General features: G+C 33.1%; 1 protein-coding gene across 4 annotated transcripts in view; it reads right to left on the bottom strand.

The window, feature by feature from the left end:
• ckn (CRK like proto-oncogene, adaptor protein) overlaps positions 1–17,814 on the bottom strand; it is a 119,345-nt gene extending 101,531 nt beyond the window's left edge. Inside the window, exons 1-2 of one of the 4 annotated variants that reach the window (XM_085198344.1) lie at positions 17,566–17,814; positions 380–939 (exon numbers count right to left, since the gene is read on the bottom strand). In XM_085198344.1, the coding sequence (XP_085054470.1) occupies positions 380–914 (535 nt within the window). In that variant the 5' untranslated portion in view covers positions 915–939; positions 17,566–17,814. Of the gene's footprint in view, positions 1–379; positions 940–17,141; positions 17,354–17,565 lie in introns of those variants that run through there. The other 3 variants (XM_085198343.1, XM_085198345.1, XM_085198346.1) reach the window with 3 other exon arrangements.
• Between the last annotated feature and the right edge of the window lie 3,506 nt (positions 17,815–21,320).

Below are 21,320 nucleotides of genomic sequence, written 5' to 3'. Positions count from 1 at the left end.
TTAACTACTAATGGGAGAAACCGTTTAATTTGTTAAAGCTTTGCAGTTAATCACAGGTTTAAACTAAGCTTGTCGGTATCATTTGTAACCGTCTTAGAAGCAATAGTAATCTCAGCCAGTGGCGCCGCGGTCAATGGTTAACTACCCTTTAAATAAAAGAAAATGGATATGCCACCGGATTTCTAAAGGTCAAGAATAATATATATCCTGCTATGTGCGGGATAAAGCGTGAAACTGATATAAAATAAAAAAATAATATATACGCACATTTATCGTTTTTAGTTTAATTAATTGGATTTTTTAATAATGGTTACGTATGTTCGAGCAGAATGATTTTAGTTAATGAGTAAAGCTGAAGCTACAAGTCACGAAGACTCACATAATAGAAGATTCTTCCAGCTCCCTCCAAGCGCTCGGAGACATCGGTGGAGCCTGGGTGTCGGGTTAGCTGGTGGAGCTCGAGGAATGGGTAACCTGACATCTCCTTCTGAAGAACTTCGACCTAACAACGACGAACCTCTATCTCTAGACAGCGATCTACGTCTTCCGAACGGTGCACCTCTGACTGTTGCGAAGTTTTCTTCACAAGTCACATTAAAAGTATCCATGGGTATGCCCTCAGGTTCCCTTCTACTCCGAACAGAGAAAGTTCTTCTAAAACCACTTGCTAGGCCTTCCATTGTTTTTCGTTTCGGTTTGGGTATCTCTTCAGAGCTTATGACTGTTATATCATCCAGATCGTGAGGATTATAAGATCTGTGAGTTTTGGTCTGTATGATACCCGATAAATCTTCGATACCACCATGCCGGTATCTAAGTGGCCTTCCCTTATCTATTATGCCGAGTTCATCGTAGCTTCTGTACGTCGAGGTACGGCGAGGCGCGGGCGGCCGACCAGCTTTGTCAATCGTCATTATAGTTTTTGTCCTTATTGGTAACCTGGTGGAAAAATGCTAATATTTAGCATTTAAATCCTAATTTGGTCTGACTTACGACAGTCTTGGCTTGCGTCGGCGTCCAAGTTTTGTTATATTTATTATACAAGTATTTATAAACATTTTTTATCGATTATTTCTGTCAAAAAAACATTTAGAAATAGAAAACGGCCTTAAAGGCCAATTTTATGAATATTTCTTATGCTTATTTAGTGTTTAAATTGCGTGTGCGTTGAATATTCAACATCACAATGGCGTGACTTGTTCAATTAAAACATTTTCGACTTCCCTTAATAAAACTTCTTAATAAAATTGACTTCACCATAAAACTTCTCAATAAAATTGACTTGACTTGCAATAACTTAGTATGATTATTATTAAAAATTCTTTATTTATTAATAAATACGAGTAAATTTATAATATAATCGACAATAACTAACCAATATTATTGAAAAATCGATTTTGAGTTGTCATTTTCAAAGTATTTACAGCCGTATAGAGTCCGCATAGCGGGTCAACCACTCGAGCCACGAATCCAAATGGATAATTGTCAACTATCAACTACAAATAGTCCAAGTTTATTACTTGTATTGGTAGTACGCATTATTCACGGAAATTCTCTGTCAGTAATGTTAACTTTAGCGTATGTCGTACAGTTTTCCAGTATTAAACTTAATGATAATTTCAAGTTCAGTTTGGCTATTGTACCAATAATTTAATAACGTTTTTTGATAATAATTATTATTTTGCAACGTTATGCTTCATCACGCCCAACAAGGTGGAGAGGGACATTCCGTTCTCAATTATGTTGAATGGTGGAACTCAACACCGCGCTTTATTGCAGTAAAAAAAAAATACAAATAAATTACGTCACCAATATCTATTAGACCAGACTTAATCCGTTTTAGTTAATTCTTTAATTACGTCTATAATAAACTCTAAAATATAAGAATGCTTAAGAATGGATATTAATATGTCAAATATCTTAACAAAAACGGTTCATAATAAACTCTATCACATAAGAATGCCTAAGAATGGATATTCACATGTCTAAACAAAATCGGATTTTGGAAACGAGAACACGCCGCACCCATAAACCTCATGACGGCTGAACGATGTTTTCCAAACAATTACAGAATTAAGACTTCCTGCTCACTCGTTAAAAACGGATTTGACCTGTTCCAGATAGTGGTTGAGGACGTACCTCAGAGAAGTTCCAATTGAAACAATAGAAGTGAGTGTTAACGCAACGAGGAGCTTAACTGGCGATCTGACCCAGGATTTCCTGGGACAAATAATTTTTAACTAAGAACACGACGATTCGTATGATCGTTTCCTACTAAGGGATTCTCCTGAATTATCTCCAGTTCCTTGCCCTGGGACCTAGACAAAAAGCGGCGTTGAGTTACGCTCATCATATATCGATTAATGTTCACGAAGTGAAAATTGTAACAATATTACACACACATACACATTAACGATACAACGATGAGTGCAGTATTTATAAAACTTTCGAATTGTTTCATTCAAGTGTTTTGATAAAGATTTCTGTGTAATATAATTTCTTTGAATTCCAGTGACATCAAAACAATAAATAATTATGTCATTCCTACTTATAGGCTAATAATATAATTAAGCGGGCGCAGCCGCATTTATATCGCTAGTGCACTAATAAATATCATAGGAATATTACGAGTTTATAGATCGCTATTACATAAATTAAATAGAAGTCTAATATTATATAACAGCATATTCAAAAAAGCAGCTTTAGATATATTTAAACAATCTATATCATCTTTCAAACTACAAACAAAAAAAAATATGTTTTCTCTTAAAAAATAATTATCAATTAACTTGAAATTATTAGTTATGTTTTTTAATAGGTAAAATCTTTGTTAAATTTTTGTGTTCTGTTTCTTATATAGTACTTATAAGTTTTTTATTTTTATTATACTTTATATAAATTATTATATTTTATATATATATATATATTTTGAAGTGTAAGTAATGTTAGTGTAGAATGATTTGTATTGTGTTTGTTTTCTGTTGTTTTTCTTTTTTATTTCATGCATGTCAAGTTAGCCTGTAAGTGGGGTATACAATTAATGTAGTACTCGCGTAAGATTGTTTTTGTTTTTAGTGTTTGTATTATTATTGTATACAACGTTGGCTTCCTATTAAATAAAATAAAAATAAAAATAAAATAAAATAAATCGTTGAATAATTCAAAATCTGGCCTTTCCATTGTACGAGACTAAATTCTATTGAAATTCGGCGCGGCAGCTAGCAGGTGCCTGCGGCTTCATTTACACTTTGTAAGTAATATCTCTACTAAAGTTTGTCATAAATCATACATTTATTGTTTTATTGTTTTTTATTGTTTTTATTGGTTTTATTGTTTTATTGTTTATAGTGGAGATAAAATAGAATAATATACAGACAGATATTATTATTATGTTCTTTCGTAACGAAAATTAATATTTTAGTTGTTTCGAATAATAATAATTCATATTTTACTTAAAATATGTGCTGTTTTTACTCTAAATTCACACTGTATCTTGTATATGATAGGGTAGGCCGTGAGAACCTAATGTCATATCACTCCGTTATCCAGTTTCCGCCAAATTTTCAATATATTTCGTATTGAGTGGCGAATTTGGACGCGTTATTGGCTTTAAATAATAGATAATAATAGATATATCTATATTTTTTTTACTTTTTCTACTATCCATTAAAAAATCAACAATTTTTATAGTACAAACAAAAAATAGTGTAAACAGTATAATAGTTCGATGTAACATTGCGTGTTGGGTAGCGTGTCTTTATAGTATTACGAATGGTTTACGAGCCAGGAAGACCCTCGCGATTCGAGTCGAACTGTGTCAACTTATGTCATCGTAAAATGATAGAAAACTATAGGAAATGTGACATGATGGGGTTTTATGTGTGTGTATGTCTTTTCTGTATGTAATCTACATATATAAGGTACTATGCAAGATATTGCTTATTTTCTTTCTTTACAAGTCGATGCTTTCATGATGCAGGTTTTGTGCAGTTTAGACAATGGTTTTAGGTTCAAAACCCACCAAGAGAATGAACATTGAGGATTGAGTGGGATTCGAACTCGAAGCCATCGTTTACAGTTAGACGCTCTACCACTGACGCTGTAACACGAGAACTTTCTTCATATAAACCCTGCTATATAGGAAACAACTATAAGCTTCTATTTTTCTATATGGATCCACTTTAAATATATTTTTTCGCTTTTCATATATAACCATTAACCATTTCTTAGTCCATAGCACGTCCAATAGTAAAAGCACTTAAAAACTGAATGTACTTCTAAGTAGTGATGTAAGAACACTCGAGTAGAAACTAAACAACTCATATTTGAAGGACGTGTTTGAATTAAAAGTTTAATTCTGTAACAGGAAGTTGCGTTTAGCCCACGAATTGGAGAGCTAATGCTTTAAAAGAATGAGAATCTTGGATTAAAAGAGGGAAATCGTTTAAATTATTTTCAAGGGTAGGTATATCTTTTGAATGTCTAAAATTTTCAATTCAATTTAAAAATATAAATTGAATGGGGAAAAGTGGCCGGTGGTAGAGTAAGGGCACAAACGTGTGTCTGTGAACGGAAGAAAATGAAATATTTATTAATCACATTTTCTCGCTCCGGTAAAGACGCAAAGCGCGGCGTTTAGTTCCGGTAGTCACCACCCAATGCCTGCAAGTACAACCAAAAGATGATACAAAACATGTAAGAGAACAGACGAGACATTTCTATTTATAAAGAAGCTAGGCTTAGAATGAGTGCATATTGCGGCAAACATTTCTTTTCAACAAATTATAAAAAATCTTTAAAAGTAAAAGTTTTTAGACCAATATGAATAAAGAGAAATAACGTTCTTGCAAATTATGTCAGACATCTTTTCTATACAGAATACCGTCTAGACTTTTGCGTTGGTTTGCAGTGAAACTGCTTGGCGAATAAAAATAAACATGGAAGTTTTAGCTTTTGGATGTTTTTTTGAATATTTTATGAGAATTTATGTTTCATTATATATATTTCAGAGACAGTATTATTTTATATTTGTTTTTTATAATCGCAGTGATATTGTAGCCGTGTCTATAGCATCCCATTGATCTATGGGAGTATAAGTTCAATCTTGTTTGATACAAAAAATTGTATTATATAGACATACATAAATTAATTTTCATTTACTATATTAATCTTCAGCATCAGAATAGGAACCTGGGAACCTAGTGTTAAGACCTTCTGGTCTCAATTATCCGCCGATATCTAATTTTTCCAATTACCAAAGCGAAAAATCAAATCTCTAAATATTTCATTTCCTCAAGTGGGGATAGAACCGACATCCTGTCCATACAATCGCACGCATGTATCCCTGCGCCGCGAGAAGGCCTCAAATTTTACAAATTACAATATTAAAAAATAAATTAAAACGACTTCCCCATGAATACTTTAATCTTATAACAAAGTATTGGTAACTTCAAGTCGTGATGCAGGCGAGCGTGTGTGGTCCCTATATGGTGGGTTTATCGCCTACATCGGCTACTTCAAGAGTAGAGTTTAACCGTTGACAATGCGATTTCCATGAGCGTTTGGCTCGATATGCGAGTCGGCCAAGTCTGTGCACATTTGCCCTTTATACCTTAAAATGATAAACAATATCTTGGAATTTTACTAGAATACCGTTGCTTTTTTTGCTATTTACATTGTATCCGGCATATAGCAGGGTAGGCAGAGGAAACCTAGTGCTAAGACAAAAAATAATAAATCGTTCAACGAGTGGAAATCGAACCTATAAGCGTAGCATTCACAGTCACAAGCTTGTGCCATTTCGCCATGACGTTCTCTGCTTTATTTGAATTAAAATTATATTTTTTTTCTCAAAAAAATATATTAAAAAATATCTATACATTCCTGGCCTCTAGATTCTACTCAAAATAAATTCTCCAAAATAATTATAATTAATAGTATAATTAATGATAAAGGGTGTCAACAACAGATATTTTAATGAAAAAACAAGACTTCTAAAGAAACATAACTTCTAGAGAACAACTCTAATCTTAAAAGAAGTAAGTTTATTTAATATAGGTACGTATTATATAGTTTCGAATATTAAATCAATTATGTCCCAATACTACACAGATACTGTTCTGTTGACACAAAGAGAACGCCGTAAATATCTTAGGTCCCGCTAGGGTCAAACGCGAATGAACGGTACAAAGATAGTTATTCGCTAATATTTTTCAATATTACAAAATAAGATACTAAAGTATAATAAATTATTGGGACCCGTCAAACAAAATTGATGTAAAAGCAAAAACACTATCTACAGTATAAATCATTTTATATTTGACTAGCGGGCCTGGGCGGCTTCGCCCGCTCGAGCTGATACGAATATTTATTAATTATGTCTATGAAAATATTTTCATTATAGGGTGTGAATTCAATGATATATTTTTAAAAGTTCAATTCAATAATTTTTCCATACAAATTTTCAACCCCTATTTCATCTAGGATTAAATTTTTTCAAAAACCCTTCTTCAAGGCAAAAGCGCGGTGTTGTTTCACCACTCAACACGTAGTGCTGCCAGAATTCGGTGAAAAATGGGGAACGGAGTGTCTTATCACTAAGTTGCCTCTGCCTACCTTGCTGTGTAAGGAATAAATACATCGTGAAAGCTGATTTTTTTTTAAACAAGATACTAGACCGATCGTATAATAAATTATTGAGATACGTCAAACAAAATTGATGTAAAGCGAAAAACCACCATCTACATTATAAATCATTTCATATTTGATTAGAAATGTGATAAAATCTACCCATACCTACATATAATACATAAATATAATTTATAGTCTTAACATAAAATAATTTAATTTGATACGAATAAAAAATAGCATAGTAAAAGTCATCAATCTCGACCCTCGATGAACAGCATCAGCAACTGCCAATAATGTTAAACGCGAAATGCAATCAAAGGGGGAACAAAAACCTAGAATCGATTACAAACGCTAACGAGACAGGGGGACTGGCTGGTCATCCATCAGCGGAGAGATCTGCACGGTGACGGCGCTGAGCTACGACCGCTCCATTAGCGAGACCACGATCCGAACAATACTTGACCTCAGAGAAAGTACCCATCACAAATCATTAATAAACGCTATTAGAACAATGGGGGTTTGTAAATATACCGAAATAATAATTGATGTTTGAAATTTTGACATATTTTTATATTTTCCACCGTTTTCGTCCGTTCCAAATTTTCAAAGCATTGAGTGTTGAGTGGCGGAACTCAACGACGCGCTTTTGCCTTAGTACCAGAAGGATGAAATGAAAATATTAATAATCCATTTCCCCCGAGTGCCGTTCGAACTCATAACCATCGCGTTATAGCCAACTGCTCGTGCCACTGTGCCACGACAGCTTTACTGGACAAAATTGAAGCTACTAAGACCTAGAACAAACAGCTTGTAACTTCGCTAGCAAAAACTAGTCGATATAAAACAGACAAAGATTGGGGTGTGGTTATTCATCAGGTGAAAGCGTTTGGCGAACCTAAATCACCTCCGGCCACGAGGGTGTGGATCGTTACACACACGACAAAAGGTCACATCAACGAAGCCGTAAATCATCCATCAATAATATATGATACCATCAAGCAAATGATTCGCAGGAACGGTTTATCATATTCGTTTAAAAATTGAAAAATGGTTCTTTTGTTGGATAATTTTGATATATTCTGAATTGGGTGTTTATTTTAATAAGTTTTCAGATACAATTCGTGGGTTTTACAATAATATTAGCCTGTAAGAGATCCGGGATGTTGAACTCTGTCTTAAAATAGGTTTTGAGAGCAAAAAGTTCAGGATGAGAAAAGTAAATATAATAAAAATTTTGTCGAAACTTCTTATATTTATTCTTTGCATTAAGTCTAAAATAAGGTGGTTTTTGTTAAACGCAGCTAAAAAATGCTCGTATTTTAAATAAACACTACACAATTTTTCATTTGGCTTTCGGGAAAAGCAAAACACACAAACAGTACAACGACGTTTGCCAGAATTTTGCCAATTTTACTCAACTCGTTTGTATTTCAGGGAAATATTTATTTTCTTTCCAAGGTACAGATGTTTAATTTTTATCGTAAATCCGTTCAATTTAAACGAGATTCCTCACTGACAAAAGTTGAGAGCTTAATTTAGACAGTTAATTAAACATTTCTTAGCATATTTTATTTTAAAAGATTCAGTGGAAAAGTTGAGATAACTTAACAACACCAAATACCAAAAGATTTCACGAGACCATGGCCCATGCGTTTTTCTCGAAACGAAATCCGTAAATATTAGTGTCAATTCCACAATCGTGCACACCTTGTTAGCGGACCGCGGTGAATCGATTTAACAACAAGAGTATATAACATCGATTATTAAGTACAACAGTACAATATTTAAGAGTATCGATTTGCATTTCTGAGAACGCATCGAGCTGGTCGATGATTTGCGATTATTTAAATGTCCGACGCGTTGTGGCATGCCCATAATTATCGTCGAATCGATAATAAGATGTCGATAACGATTGTATGGAGTATTCCGAAAATGCCACGACATACAGTTAAAAAATTAGAAAGTTAAAATTACATTTAACTAACTTCGACATATACATTTTTAAGCATGATAATTACATCTTACATATAAAGTAGGTAATAATGGTATCTCATTCGTAATAGTTCAAAGTGAATTAAAGCACATATATTTATTATTTTCATTTCTTCGCTATGGTGTCGAGGCTGAGCACGGCGTTGAACTCCGCCACTCAACACGCAATGCCTCCAAAATTTAGCGGAAAATTTGAAACGGATGCGGCTTAATAGGAATACTAGGTTCCGTAGTTCCTCTGCCTCCTCTCCTCTACATTAAAAAAACCCAAAACACTGTCGCTACAGCCAGATTATACTACACACGAGTTTAATACATTTTTTAGTCGCTTCAACTGTCACATAAATCGTGTTTCTATTCACCCCGCTCCCGCTCACTGTAGAGCGGGCATTGAACCAAGCAAAAAGCGACATTGGCCTTTACTACCAAGGTGTTTGAAGACTTGGCCACCACTCTACCAACAGTTCTACTATCAAATTTCCTATAGTTAAAATTTATTATAGTTTGTAAATTAATCACATGTCTAGTTCAACTCTCAATTGGCTTTCATTTATATGTTGTTTGTTGAATAGCAATTATCTGGTTTCCTATTTTGATTAAATTATAACACACAAACCCCACTTTATCTCATTATAGTAATAATATTGATGTTGTTAAGCGAGTTGCGTCGATAGTCGATATTAAATGCTACCTTATTATTAGAAAATGAAATTACATAAATGATTTTAAATTAAATGTTGCCAGAATATAAATTATGTGAACTAAATATACCTAAGTACGTACTTGATAAATATTTTAATTCATAAGCTTTTGCATTACCACTTCCTCGAGTAAATTAAGCAACATAATATTGTAAGTATATATTTTTTTTACTTTCACGCTATATCAGGCACATAGCAGGGTAGGCAGAGGGAACCTGGGAACCTAACATTAAGACACTTACGTTCCATGTAAATATATCAGAATGATCATTTCACACTTGGTCTTAAAGAAACTCAAAGATTTATTACGAAAATGAACCCACTACCATTATTTTCAATATTATAAAAACAGCATAATTTAAAACGAAACATAATTCTTTCAACAGTGACGTTACTCACATTGTTAGTCGATACAATCAAAACATAAATTAAGTCTACGTTTTTTCAATCGTTCCAAGTCCACATTGTTCACGCACTACTACAGCTCTAAGAGCAATTTACAAAAATATCTTTTTTAAATAACCCTTTCCCCACTTAAGCACGATGTATTGGAAGTTGAACATTTAGAAATGTAAACAATTTGATTTGTTGGCTTTTGGAAATAGATGTTTTTATTTATATAGTAGAATTATTACTTTTTATTTCAGTTTAGTAATAATTTTGTCAATTTTTTTTAAGAATTAAGTATTACTTGTAATGGAACTAACAATACCGGTTTTAAAGAAAATGTTAATCTTTATATTCCTTTTCTTCAACACAATACCCAAATGACTGGATGGGGAACGTTAGTGATAAGTCACTACATTCTCTACTTTTATAAAAACACGTCTGACTGACCTCAATATTTGTTTTAGTAAATATTCAATTCATTTGGCATCTGTTTGTCGTATCGTATATATACATATGTATAGATATCGTTCCAAACACATTGTTTACGCACCAAAGCTCGCGGAGTCATTCAAATATGCGCCTCGTTAAATAATAGCTCAATTAGTTCTATCATTTATAATGATTTAGTTACTGAAGTTATTTTTTTTCCATATTATTATTATTTTTTGTATTGATTGCAGCTTTTTCTTTTAACTATACTAAAAAAATATATGTTATTGATAATTTATTTATGTTATTTATTCTTGTAAGTTTTCTATACGTATATTATTTCTAGATATTATTTGTATAAAAAAACTTAACCTCATACATTTTTAATGTCATGTCTGCGGTTAACACAATATTTAAAATGTACAACGCCGCCTAGCAATAACTCTATTAAATGTTTTTCTTATTTAAATTAAGCGGTTCCATCTTGATTAATAGCTACAGCACTGACAAATGGCTGAAGATTTTGTCTCCGTGGTTGCTGATAATGAAATAAATGTCCAAATAATCCAATACTCCCAAAAAAAAAAAAAAAGATTGTAACAGATATGGAGACCAGTCGTGGTGATGATTCGATTCCTACTCGAGGAAATGAAATATTTAATACCTTCATTGCCTAGCTTTGGTACCAAGGCAAAAGCGCGGCGTTAAATTCCCCCACTCAACACCCAGTGCCTCCAGAATTCGAAGGAAAGTGGGAAACGGAATCACCTTAACACAAGTTTCCCAGGTTCCCTTTGCCTATCCTCCTATGTGCGGGATACAGCGTAAACCTAAATTAAAAAAAAAACAGAGATCAACTATCAAACCAGGTCTATAGGTTACATAAACGTGCCCATCTCCCCCATGATTTACAATTCCTAATCTGTCAAAACCCAAAACAAATGAGGCAAAAACAGCACATGTTCAGCTCAACTATCAAACAAAACAAAAACAAAGCGAGACTTACAATTAAACAGTCAGAGCGTGCACAAAGAAAATGGGCATGACAGCTAATTGTAGACTTATATGGCGGCGAGATTATACCGAGTCAGTCATGTCAGTTGGGCCAGATACGGCTGGAAATGGGAACCTTGACTAATGCTGCCAGGGACGAAGTGGGTCAAAGTTTGCGAATCGAATAACTTCTTTGAGCGAGTTGTGTGGGACGTGATGGAAGTTGGGGGAAAGTTTTTAATATTAATGTATTTATGTTGCGTGGATAATTGCCGCCATTGAGAGGGAATAAAGTTTGTGATGAATTTTATGTTGATGATGATCGATATATATTATAGGGAAAATAAATATAGATAATATTAAGACTTGAGATAAGCATGCAAAATAAAATCTTTATGTAAATACATGCTCAGGCCAGCTCACTGGTGTGTGACTGTAAACGCAATGGGTTGTGGGTTCCATTTCCACTCGAGAAAATGAATCATTTCTGTCCTGTGGCATCGATGCAAAGCGCGGCGTTGAGTTACGCTACTCAACACACACTACCTCCAGAATTCAGCGGAAACTGGACAATGGAGTGCTTTAACAATAGGTTTCCTCTACCTTCCCTGCTGTGAGCGAAACATAGCGTGAAACTATAAAAAAATGTAAGTTCATGTCGTTTTACATGTGTACCCATATAAACATGTTTGTATGAGATCGATGGAGCAACACGACGTTTTCGACATATGTTTCAGAGCTCCCCATACCGCCCGAGGGCGACGAATTTGGGAGCAAAATTTTAGACCGTCACGCGTATTTCATTATAAAGTGGTATCTATTTGTATTTTATATTTACATTTCTTTTCAGCTTTATGCTATATTTCGCATGTAGAAGGGTAGGTAGATGGTACCTAGAGTAAAAGCGCTAACTAATTTAAGCCAAATTTCGAAGATTTGAGTGTTGAGTGCCGAATCTCAACGCCGTGCCGTCGACATCAGAGCGAAGAAATGAAAATATTAAATGGTTTACATTTTTGGAAGCATATAAAGAATTGCATTCATGTCAACTTAATATAACACAAAAACAGTGGACCGTCAAAATATTAACGATTACATGCTGTTCTCTGTTAAATATAATTTATTTTTCTTTAAATGGTAATCAATTTATGCAAACGTGTTTGTTTTGGAATAAAATGAATATTTGTAAGACCTAAAGTATTATTAATTTAAGAAAGATACATAGTATATTATTTATTCGTGTAAATGTAAAAACAATAAATAAAATAAGCATCAAGAAAACGAAACAATTATATACATATTTATATTGAATAGAGATCTATAGAAGTAGCTTTATTTTACAATGAGCTTGCTTCTAACTTAGAAGACAGATTTAGAGTACATCAGCCTTCAAAAGTGTCAGAATTATTGTCTTCGCAATTTAGAGAGACGCCAGAGATGGACACCTGCGGCTTCATCAAAGCACAGAATTTTGGGGATGATTATGTTACATGACTTGCTTATACTGTATCTATTTTTTAAAAAATTTAATATTTAAAACAAATGTAAAATTAAATTAATAAAACGAATAATTAATAAAATCTATTGTTTCTATTAACATAGAAAATAGCACTTAAAATGAAAATTTTACACACCTTGAGCCTATACTGCTTTGATAAAATAAATAGGGGTGTCAAGAAGTAAATAAAATCAAATAAGGAAAGTGGTCTGAATAAAATACATAGTAAATAGTGATAACTAATAATATACAGCGATCGCAATAAATATATCAAGATATCTAGAGAGTTATTGTTGATAGAACTACTTGATAGAAAACATAGCTGTTTATTCTTCTATGTTATCAGTGATAAGACACAATGTTTTATATTCTATATCCTTTATAAAAGCTAACAAATAAGACATAATTTTAAAGTAAAGAAGTTAAAAAGCATTAAATTTAAAAATATCCATTGCACATCTGTTCCATAAATATGTACATATATATAAAAACAAGTAGTTGTCTATGGATTTGTATATCACAAAATTAATAGAGAAGGAAGTAGAAAAAGTCAACATCTGCCATCGTTTCTAAAGGTGAACAAAAATAAAATAAACCAGTTAAGGGAACAAAAAGCCAAAACTCGTATGTGAAATAGAAAAAAAAACATATCCGGAGCACAGACATCCCAGCTCAAAGGTACGACTTTATCAATAAGTCCCTTTGAAATGTGAGAAGAAGAAGAAAGAAATAGTAATTATTAACATAATAATATTGGATTTAGTAATCACTGCGGTTATTTCAATTGAAAATCAAAAATTTCCTCACGAAGAATGGATTGATTAACGATGTAAAATCACCCTCGTCAAGGCACAATACACGAGTCATCCGATATAATAGCAATATTGTATCGCTTTGGCGTGAACTAAATTACTTTCCTTGATGTAATTAGTAAATATTTCATAACAACACCCCAGTTGAGATGGATTTGAAAATCAAAATTAAAACAAAGCACTTCAAAACATTAGAGAAATATGTTGAGAAAAACGTTAAGTTCAAAATGGAATATAATAAATTACATAGAAATAAATCACTACGTCGAACACTTTAATTGATTATTAAGCAGGCCTGTATTATTTATAACAGAAAATTAACTTTCTTGAGAGCTCCCATGGCTCAAATCAATCAAATTGCTCCTTAAAAACTACTTTCAACTTCACGCTGTATCCCGCACACGGCAGAGTAGGCAGAGGGTACCCGGTGTTAAAACACTCCGCTCCCCACTTTCTGACGAAGTCTGGAGGCGTTGCGTGTTGAGTGGCGGAACTAAACGCCGCGCGTATATTTCACTTCTTCGAGTGGGGATCGAACCCACAACCGTCGTTACAGTCACACCCTTGTGGCGCTGCGCCACGACGGCCAGTATATTATAATCTCCAATTTAATAAGTTCCGTTCAAATATAACGGACACATTCAACAAAACTAACATATTGCACGCAGGATGTGCTAATGGTCTTAAGAAATAGAAAGCGATCGACTATTTTCGTTGGAGCCAAGAGAAGGAGCTATTTATTTTGAGACCTATTTCCTTCCAGACGGAGGGCTATTACGTCTAAACAGAGGATTAATTATGTCTAAATGTAAACATTTACGTTTGCGTCTTTGTTGTCAAGGTTGTTAATACAAGAGGTATATATTTATTGAATTAAGCCAAATTGTGCAAAAGAAATGTCCAAAAATATTTTGATATTCTGATAAAAATGGAATTTGTTCTTTAGATAATAAATAATAACTTTAGGCCATGGTCAAAAATAATCAAAAGTTATACCTAGCTATAAATTAATTATCTAATCAGCGAGATAAATTGGTCACTAGATATTTTAACGAAGGTGACATCATGCACATTTTATTAAACGTTACAATTCCAAGCCTCAAGCCATATTTGTAATTGTTTAACAAGCTTCCAACGTAGAAAAGTAAAATAGATGATTGCAGATTCGATTTCCACTTGAATAAATATATAGAAATATTTTTTTTTCTGATTAGATAAAGTCGTCGGATTTTTTAATTAGAGAAAAGAGTGATTTATCACTAAGATATTTTTACTAATGCTGCAGTGTTTAGGAAAAGCGTAAGAATAATTATGAACAATATCACCATAAAAGAGTGGGGTAATTGGGTACATAAGTTAACCTACACATTCATCACAATTTATTACCGCAATGCGCTTTAAAGTAATTACAAAATCGCACCATAAACCGACGTTTTATGGATTACCTTTCTAATAACATTTCCAAGTCTCAATTATTCTGAGTAGCGAATAGAAAATCTGGGGTGAAATGAGATTAATTAATTATTTATTATATAAATACGGAAGAGATCTTATATTATCCATTAAAACCATTAAAACTATTAACATAGATATTTTTATACTCAATACCTAAACCTATTTCATAAACAAAAAAAATTCTTACTAATAACAATATTATCAGATACAATGCTACTTTAATCAATTATTACTTCGTTTTCTTTTCCCATTTTTAAAGTTGCCAAGCACCAGTTAGTTATTGACGAGTTCCAGGGGAATATTTTATATCCGTCAGTTATAAATCCCGGGCAGCTGTGTAGCAGGTGGTGGGAGCGTGCCTGTGTTTGTGATTGGGTTATTTTTTAACTGAATCCAGTTTACTCATGAATGGGGTGGTTCTATTTTTCTTTTATTATCTTCAATAATAAATTGGTGCTGTTAAACTCTAGGGGTAATTAAAATTAATTGTTTTAGAAATATTTTTATTATAATTACATTATAAATTATTTATTTTTATTATAATTACAGTATGAATTTTGAATCTAAAAAGATAATTTCTATTGTAGAAAATAGAGTCAGAGAGAGAGAATAGAGATGCGGTAAACGTTCCAAAACTGAAGACACTATTTGATTCGAATTGTCTACTTGTCTTAAGAATCTCATATAACATTAAATTTATCTTAAATTGCAAACATTAATAATCACGAGTGTAGTTCGACAATTATTCAAACACTACGACGTTACATTGTGCAGGCTGTTACCACCTTGGTTTGTTTAAGTTTGTTAAAGCTTGCAAATACAACGTGCCTACACTTACTTGCCACTAATACTATTTAGAAATAAGCGTGTCATGTTTCACGTTTATACTGAGAATTTCTATTAGCAGTATACATTTTTAATTCCATATAATATTGAGACCTTCAATCCCTATTTATATACTTGACAATGGAGTCAATTTTATTCCGTAAGAGATTTACAATCATGACAGCGGTCTATGGTATAGTATGAAATTGATGTCAGGTACACCAGAGTTGTCGATACATAGGCGAAGCCGGCAGGTTTCCATAAATGGCGACAAATACTCGATCGTAATCAGAGAAAAACCGAAGGACCGAGCCTTCGAGCCGGACTTGACCTGCTTTGAACTTGAAACTTAGAAGTTTTTTTTATGGCAAATAGACAGAGAGAATCTGGGAACCTAGTGTTAAGATACTTTATTTCCCATTAAGACACTTCCGTTCCCCAATTTCAAGCCAATTCTTGAGGTACTAAGAGCTGAAGAACTCAATGGTGTGCTTTGCCTCATTTGCCTCGTTGGTCCAGAACAATGAAATGAGAATAAATATTTCATACTTTTAAGTGGGAACCCACAACCATCGTGGTTAGAGCGGCCTCCAAACTTAAAAATATATCAGTAAAAAAATAAATAAATAAACATGCTTATACAATGCTAAATAATACAGATTGTATCAAGTTATATTAAATATCTTAATGATCTAATAATGAAGTTTAAATCACAGCTGCTCGCAAGGTTGGCAAGATTGTGAGATAAAGGAAGCGCTTTAAGTTGAAAGTCGTACCAAATGCGTCGGCGCATCTGCCGGCCCACGTGCTGCAGTCCGTGTAGGTTTCTCTTCGAAACATTTTTTTTGTTATTTGTTCGACGAACACATTTATCATTTACGCCAGATGCGCCAGTAATAATAGGGTTACCTGGCTAATTCGTTCTAAGATTAAATTTCCTCTTCTTCATGATTTGTATTTTTTTTTAATTAAATACAAATTTAAAACAATATATTTAAGACATGCCTAAAAATAGTTTGGCTTTTAGTATTAAGTCAGTGTGAATTAGATCCGCAACACATGTGTCTATGGGTGTTCTGTTTTTTGTCAGTCAACATCCGAGGTCTGTTTAGCGACATGTGCAAATTACATTTTCTGTGAGCACAAGGTTGAACCAATTTATATTTGGTATAATATTTAAATTATCTAAAAATAACATTTTGATTCTAAAGTAATACGAAGCTATTTGATTATAATTATTAATGATTAGTGCCTACATTTGTCTAGAAGCCAAAAGTCTATCTAAAAGCTTTTGTTAGTTGTCTATCCTTAAATGTTATTAAAAAGTATTTTCATCTACAGATCGAGCTACGGACATGCTCGTAGCTTATTTGCTTGCTTTGTTGTGTAACCTTTATGGCGGTGATTAAATCTCACCATTATTATTAACTGGCTCCATTCAAACACCCACTGTCGTTCTCTAGGCGGTTCGAGCTATGCCGTCCACCCACAGCTGCTGGTCCCGTAGGCGCAACAGGGTCACACACAACCTTAATGCATATACGTATTTCGACTAACTAAATGCACCAATTGTTCAAGCCAACTCATATTTAAATTCAAAGTCTAACATGAGAGATGTGAGGTCCACCATTGTTTTGGCCGTTTCGGTGGTCCGAAAGAATTAAATTGCTTCAATTTAAATAATGTTTATAAATTATTTGTATATTTTGACGCAGAAAAATTAGCGTATTTTCTTATTCAATCGTGCGTCGTGCAAGCCAAGACGATCATGTCATCCAAATGTAAAAAAAAACAAACATTAAAGATATCAATGTCATGCAAATATTGAATGGAAGTTTACCATTAATTTTCATGTTACTATTCAAAAGGACCATCGGCTCGTGTTTTTAGAACCGTACGATTAAATATTGACAGACACACTGTAATCACATCCGATGTCACCAAACGTCACAGACACTGCAAATAATCCAATCCGCACGATGTTTACACAAAGTTTGGGCCGCACGTACAACACAAGTGTGATTATAGATAGATTTGGTGCTAAACGTGCGCTGGTGCGCGGATCAAGCGACAGACTGAGCGAAGACCGTCCGCGAGCGCTGAGCGCTGACCGGCGTTGCCGTGACGCGGTAGCTCCCCCCCTTCATCTGCCGCTTGAATACTGCACCCGTCTGATCGGGCGATGGTTGTATGGAATTGTCGTGACTAGGCGATAGATCTTATAATATAAGCCACCTTTATAGAAAACTTCAATTTGTTTTTACGCTGAGATAGTATTTGGGGGTGGGTTAAGCTTATTTTAACACCCGTGAAGGTGACAGGACCCATATTCTTCTAAATCTCATAAAAAATAATAATTCTAAGCTTTATGATGTAGCGTGTGACACTTCATAGTGCGACGTCAACATTTTGACGAAGGATTATATTACGATGGTAACAAAAACAAATACAGGCAAACATGATGGTAGATACATGTATTATAAATAAATATAATATTATATTGTTCTAATTTTTGATATACAATGGGATTTTAGGAATGCATGTAATAAATCATTAGAATCATCAATCATAATTAATGATAGGTCTATTGACAATTTATAATGAAGTCATATTCAAGGTGTCCTGTATTCCTGCCCACTTAATATGGCATTTGACTAATGATTTGTTGGAACGCTATCTTAAGAGAAATTGATATGCAACATTAGGCTTAGGTTCTGATTTTGCTTAATCGATTTTTTTAATGTTGATGTTTTTTTTTTTTGATTTGATTTTTCATAATTACAATATCAATTTTTTACCTGACAGGTTGCAATTTATTTGTTCATCGTAATTCGTAAGACTTGTTTAATTAATGATGTGGGATGTATTATTGCAGAGGCCATCGTGGCGCAGTGGCAGACCCGTCAGGCGACTTTAAACATTTGTGGGTTCAATTGCCACTCAGGGGAATGAACTCTGGTAACAAGGCAACGGCGTTCCATAAATCCACACACAATGAGGAATGGAGTGTCTAAATATAAGGTTCCCTCTGCCTACCCTGCAATTTGCGAGAATCGGGAAGCTGAAATATCTTATTTTTGTAAAATATTAGAATGTACTTATAAATATTAAAATATTCGTATAAAATTCTCTGTAGGCTTAATTTTAACATTTGAAATTTATGTAGGAGTTCCAAATTTATTATTATATCATTTGTTTACCAAATGTTTTATGGCCCTACCTTAAGATTAAAATACGAACGTTTATTTTCCTGAAAATATTTCACGGTTTGATAAATTTACCAAATATTAATTTCTTTAATAAAAGTGGATACGTCTTTGCAAGCTGATGCTGTCTTTAAAGTTAATTAACTTTATTTAGGCATTCGAATATTAGTGGTTATGGGTTTGTCAGTAGATTTCTATATGTTATTTGGATGTTTTAAAAAGAAATCAATCAAGATTATATAATACTAGCGACGCACACGCGGCTTCGAAACTTTAACTATAAAGTTTCACCTAAAACCGTTCAGTAAATTGTGCAGTAAGATGAAACAAACATCCATGTTTACAAGCTTTTATATTTATAATACTAGTAGAAAGAAACGTTCACATTATATTTGAATTATTTCCTTAATTTATATCTACTCTACCTACCTAAATCAATATTTCGTAAAAATAATTTGAACTCGTTTACATCGAGTTCAAATTCAGCAATATTACTTCATTTAAATACAAATTTTCAGTATATAGATAAAGATTTTAAAGCGATCATTGAGAAAGGCGATAATTAGCTATAAAACCGGCCATTCGTGTGATAGCGGACTGTTAGACAGTATACAGGGATTACTGGACTATGTTATTGGTATCGGAATGCGAAAGAAAACCTGATTGTGCTCCATAATTATTGAACAGTAATAATAACATATTATTTATATGTGTTTACTTTTTTAAAGGTGGAAGAGTTTTTTTTACTGTTAATAGTACCGATTAACTATTTTAATTTGCATTTTTTTTAATTATATACTGAAACGAATGTACTGATATATATAAAAAAATGTAAATGTAAAGAGTATTTTTTTAACAATTCCAATATATTATATTTTTTTTATTTGGATGGTGTATTCCATATATACATACGCATGGTTACGCATAAGGTAGGCAGAAGGAACCTAGTACTAAGCTACTCTGTTCCTTCGTATTTTTGAAGCATTGCTTGTTGAATGGCGAAGCTTTTGCCTTGTCCATACCTATATTATAAATTCGAAAGTAACTCTGTCTGTCTGTCTGTCTTTTACGCAATCAGGGCCAAACCGCTAATTTAATTGTGATAAAATACTCATATAGAGATACTTGAGGGTCCCGGGATGAACATTGGATACTTTTTTTCTCATATTTGTAATATTTTCGATTTATACCAATATATTAAAATATTTATTAATTTGACATACAATTTATTCCGCCATGTTAATAACAACCGTCGTTAGGCAACGATTTGCAAAGTTTGTTGTTAGAAAACGTCACCCAAAATAAGCTTGCTTAACGGATCTCTCTATTGAAAACTGTAAATAATTTCTTAAATATATTTAATAAATATTCTTATAGTTCAAGCGGGCGTAGCCGCGTTCGGGTGCACTAGTTACCTATAAATAAATAAATAATAATTAATTCCCCCGACATCCAATCGAACCCAGAACCATCGCGTTAACAGCTGCACTAACTCTAATTATACCATCAACTAACACATACAAGTTGTAACAAAGAGACGGGTTTAAGCGTGTTATCAGTCCCTTCATGGTTGAGTTCACTTAAGGCGCACGCTCCACGCTCACACGTCACGGTGACTACATGTTTTATCGAAGTACTTCCGAAAACTGTTTTCGTGTCACTGTAGATCAATTAAGTAAAAATACATGTTACTCTATTACGTCTTGGCTCAGTGCTGCTTTTGCCCGTTAACACAAGGGCTATGGGTTCAATCCTCACTAGGGAATATGATTATATTTTAAAAAAATGGGCAAAATTTATGTAATTTTAGCGCAAATATTTTAGGCATAATATAAAAGGTGTTATATAAAGGATTGAAAATTAAAATAATATTAAAGATTCTCTTAAAATTATAACAGAGTAATTTAATAGAAATTAATACAGAAAAACAGAAAAGTCAAAAATATTTTGTAATATATACGAACTTCTCGTTGCCACTTTTCTGATATGCAGTTTTTATAAACTGTCATGTAGAGTTGTTCGAGTAATTTAAAAGACCAGTTCTTACGAATGCCAATTTATATGATAGCAACATATAGTTGGTATAATTAAGAGGTAATTAAGATGTCGTGTCCCCCCCTTTTCGTGGCCACCTACCATACAGTAAATATTCTAGTTATGAAAACACGAGAATACTACGAAACTGACAATTTTTTTTAAATATCATTGAAATAGGAAATATTTATGAAAAATAAAGAACAAAATATCAATTATAATTAAGTACTTTTAAACTAAATATTATGTTTACTTTAAAAATAATTTGTTTTCAAGGTACCGACGTTTTATTTAATACGCATGTGTAATTATAGAAATTAAATTTAATGATATTGAAACCGTCGTGGCCAAGTGA

Source organism: Heliconius melpomene, chromosome 15 (genome assembly GCF_056956725.1).
Source record: "Heliconius melpomene rosina isolate 202511_hmr_F chromosome 15, ASM5695672v1, whole genome shotgun sequence".
Classification (NCBI taxonomy): Eukaryota; Metazoa; Arthropoda; class Insecta; order Lepidoptera; family Nymphalidae; genus Heliconius; species Heliconius melpomene.
Note: the sequence above shows the minus strand (reverse complement) of the source record. Positions and strands in the feature narration are given on the sequence as shown.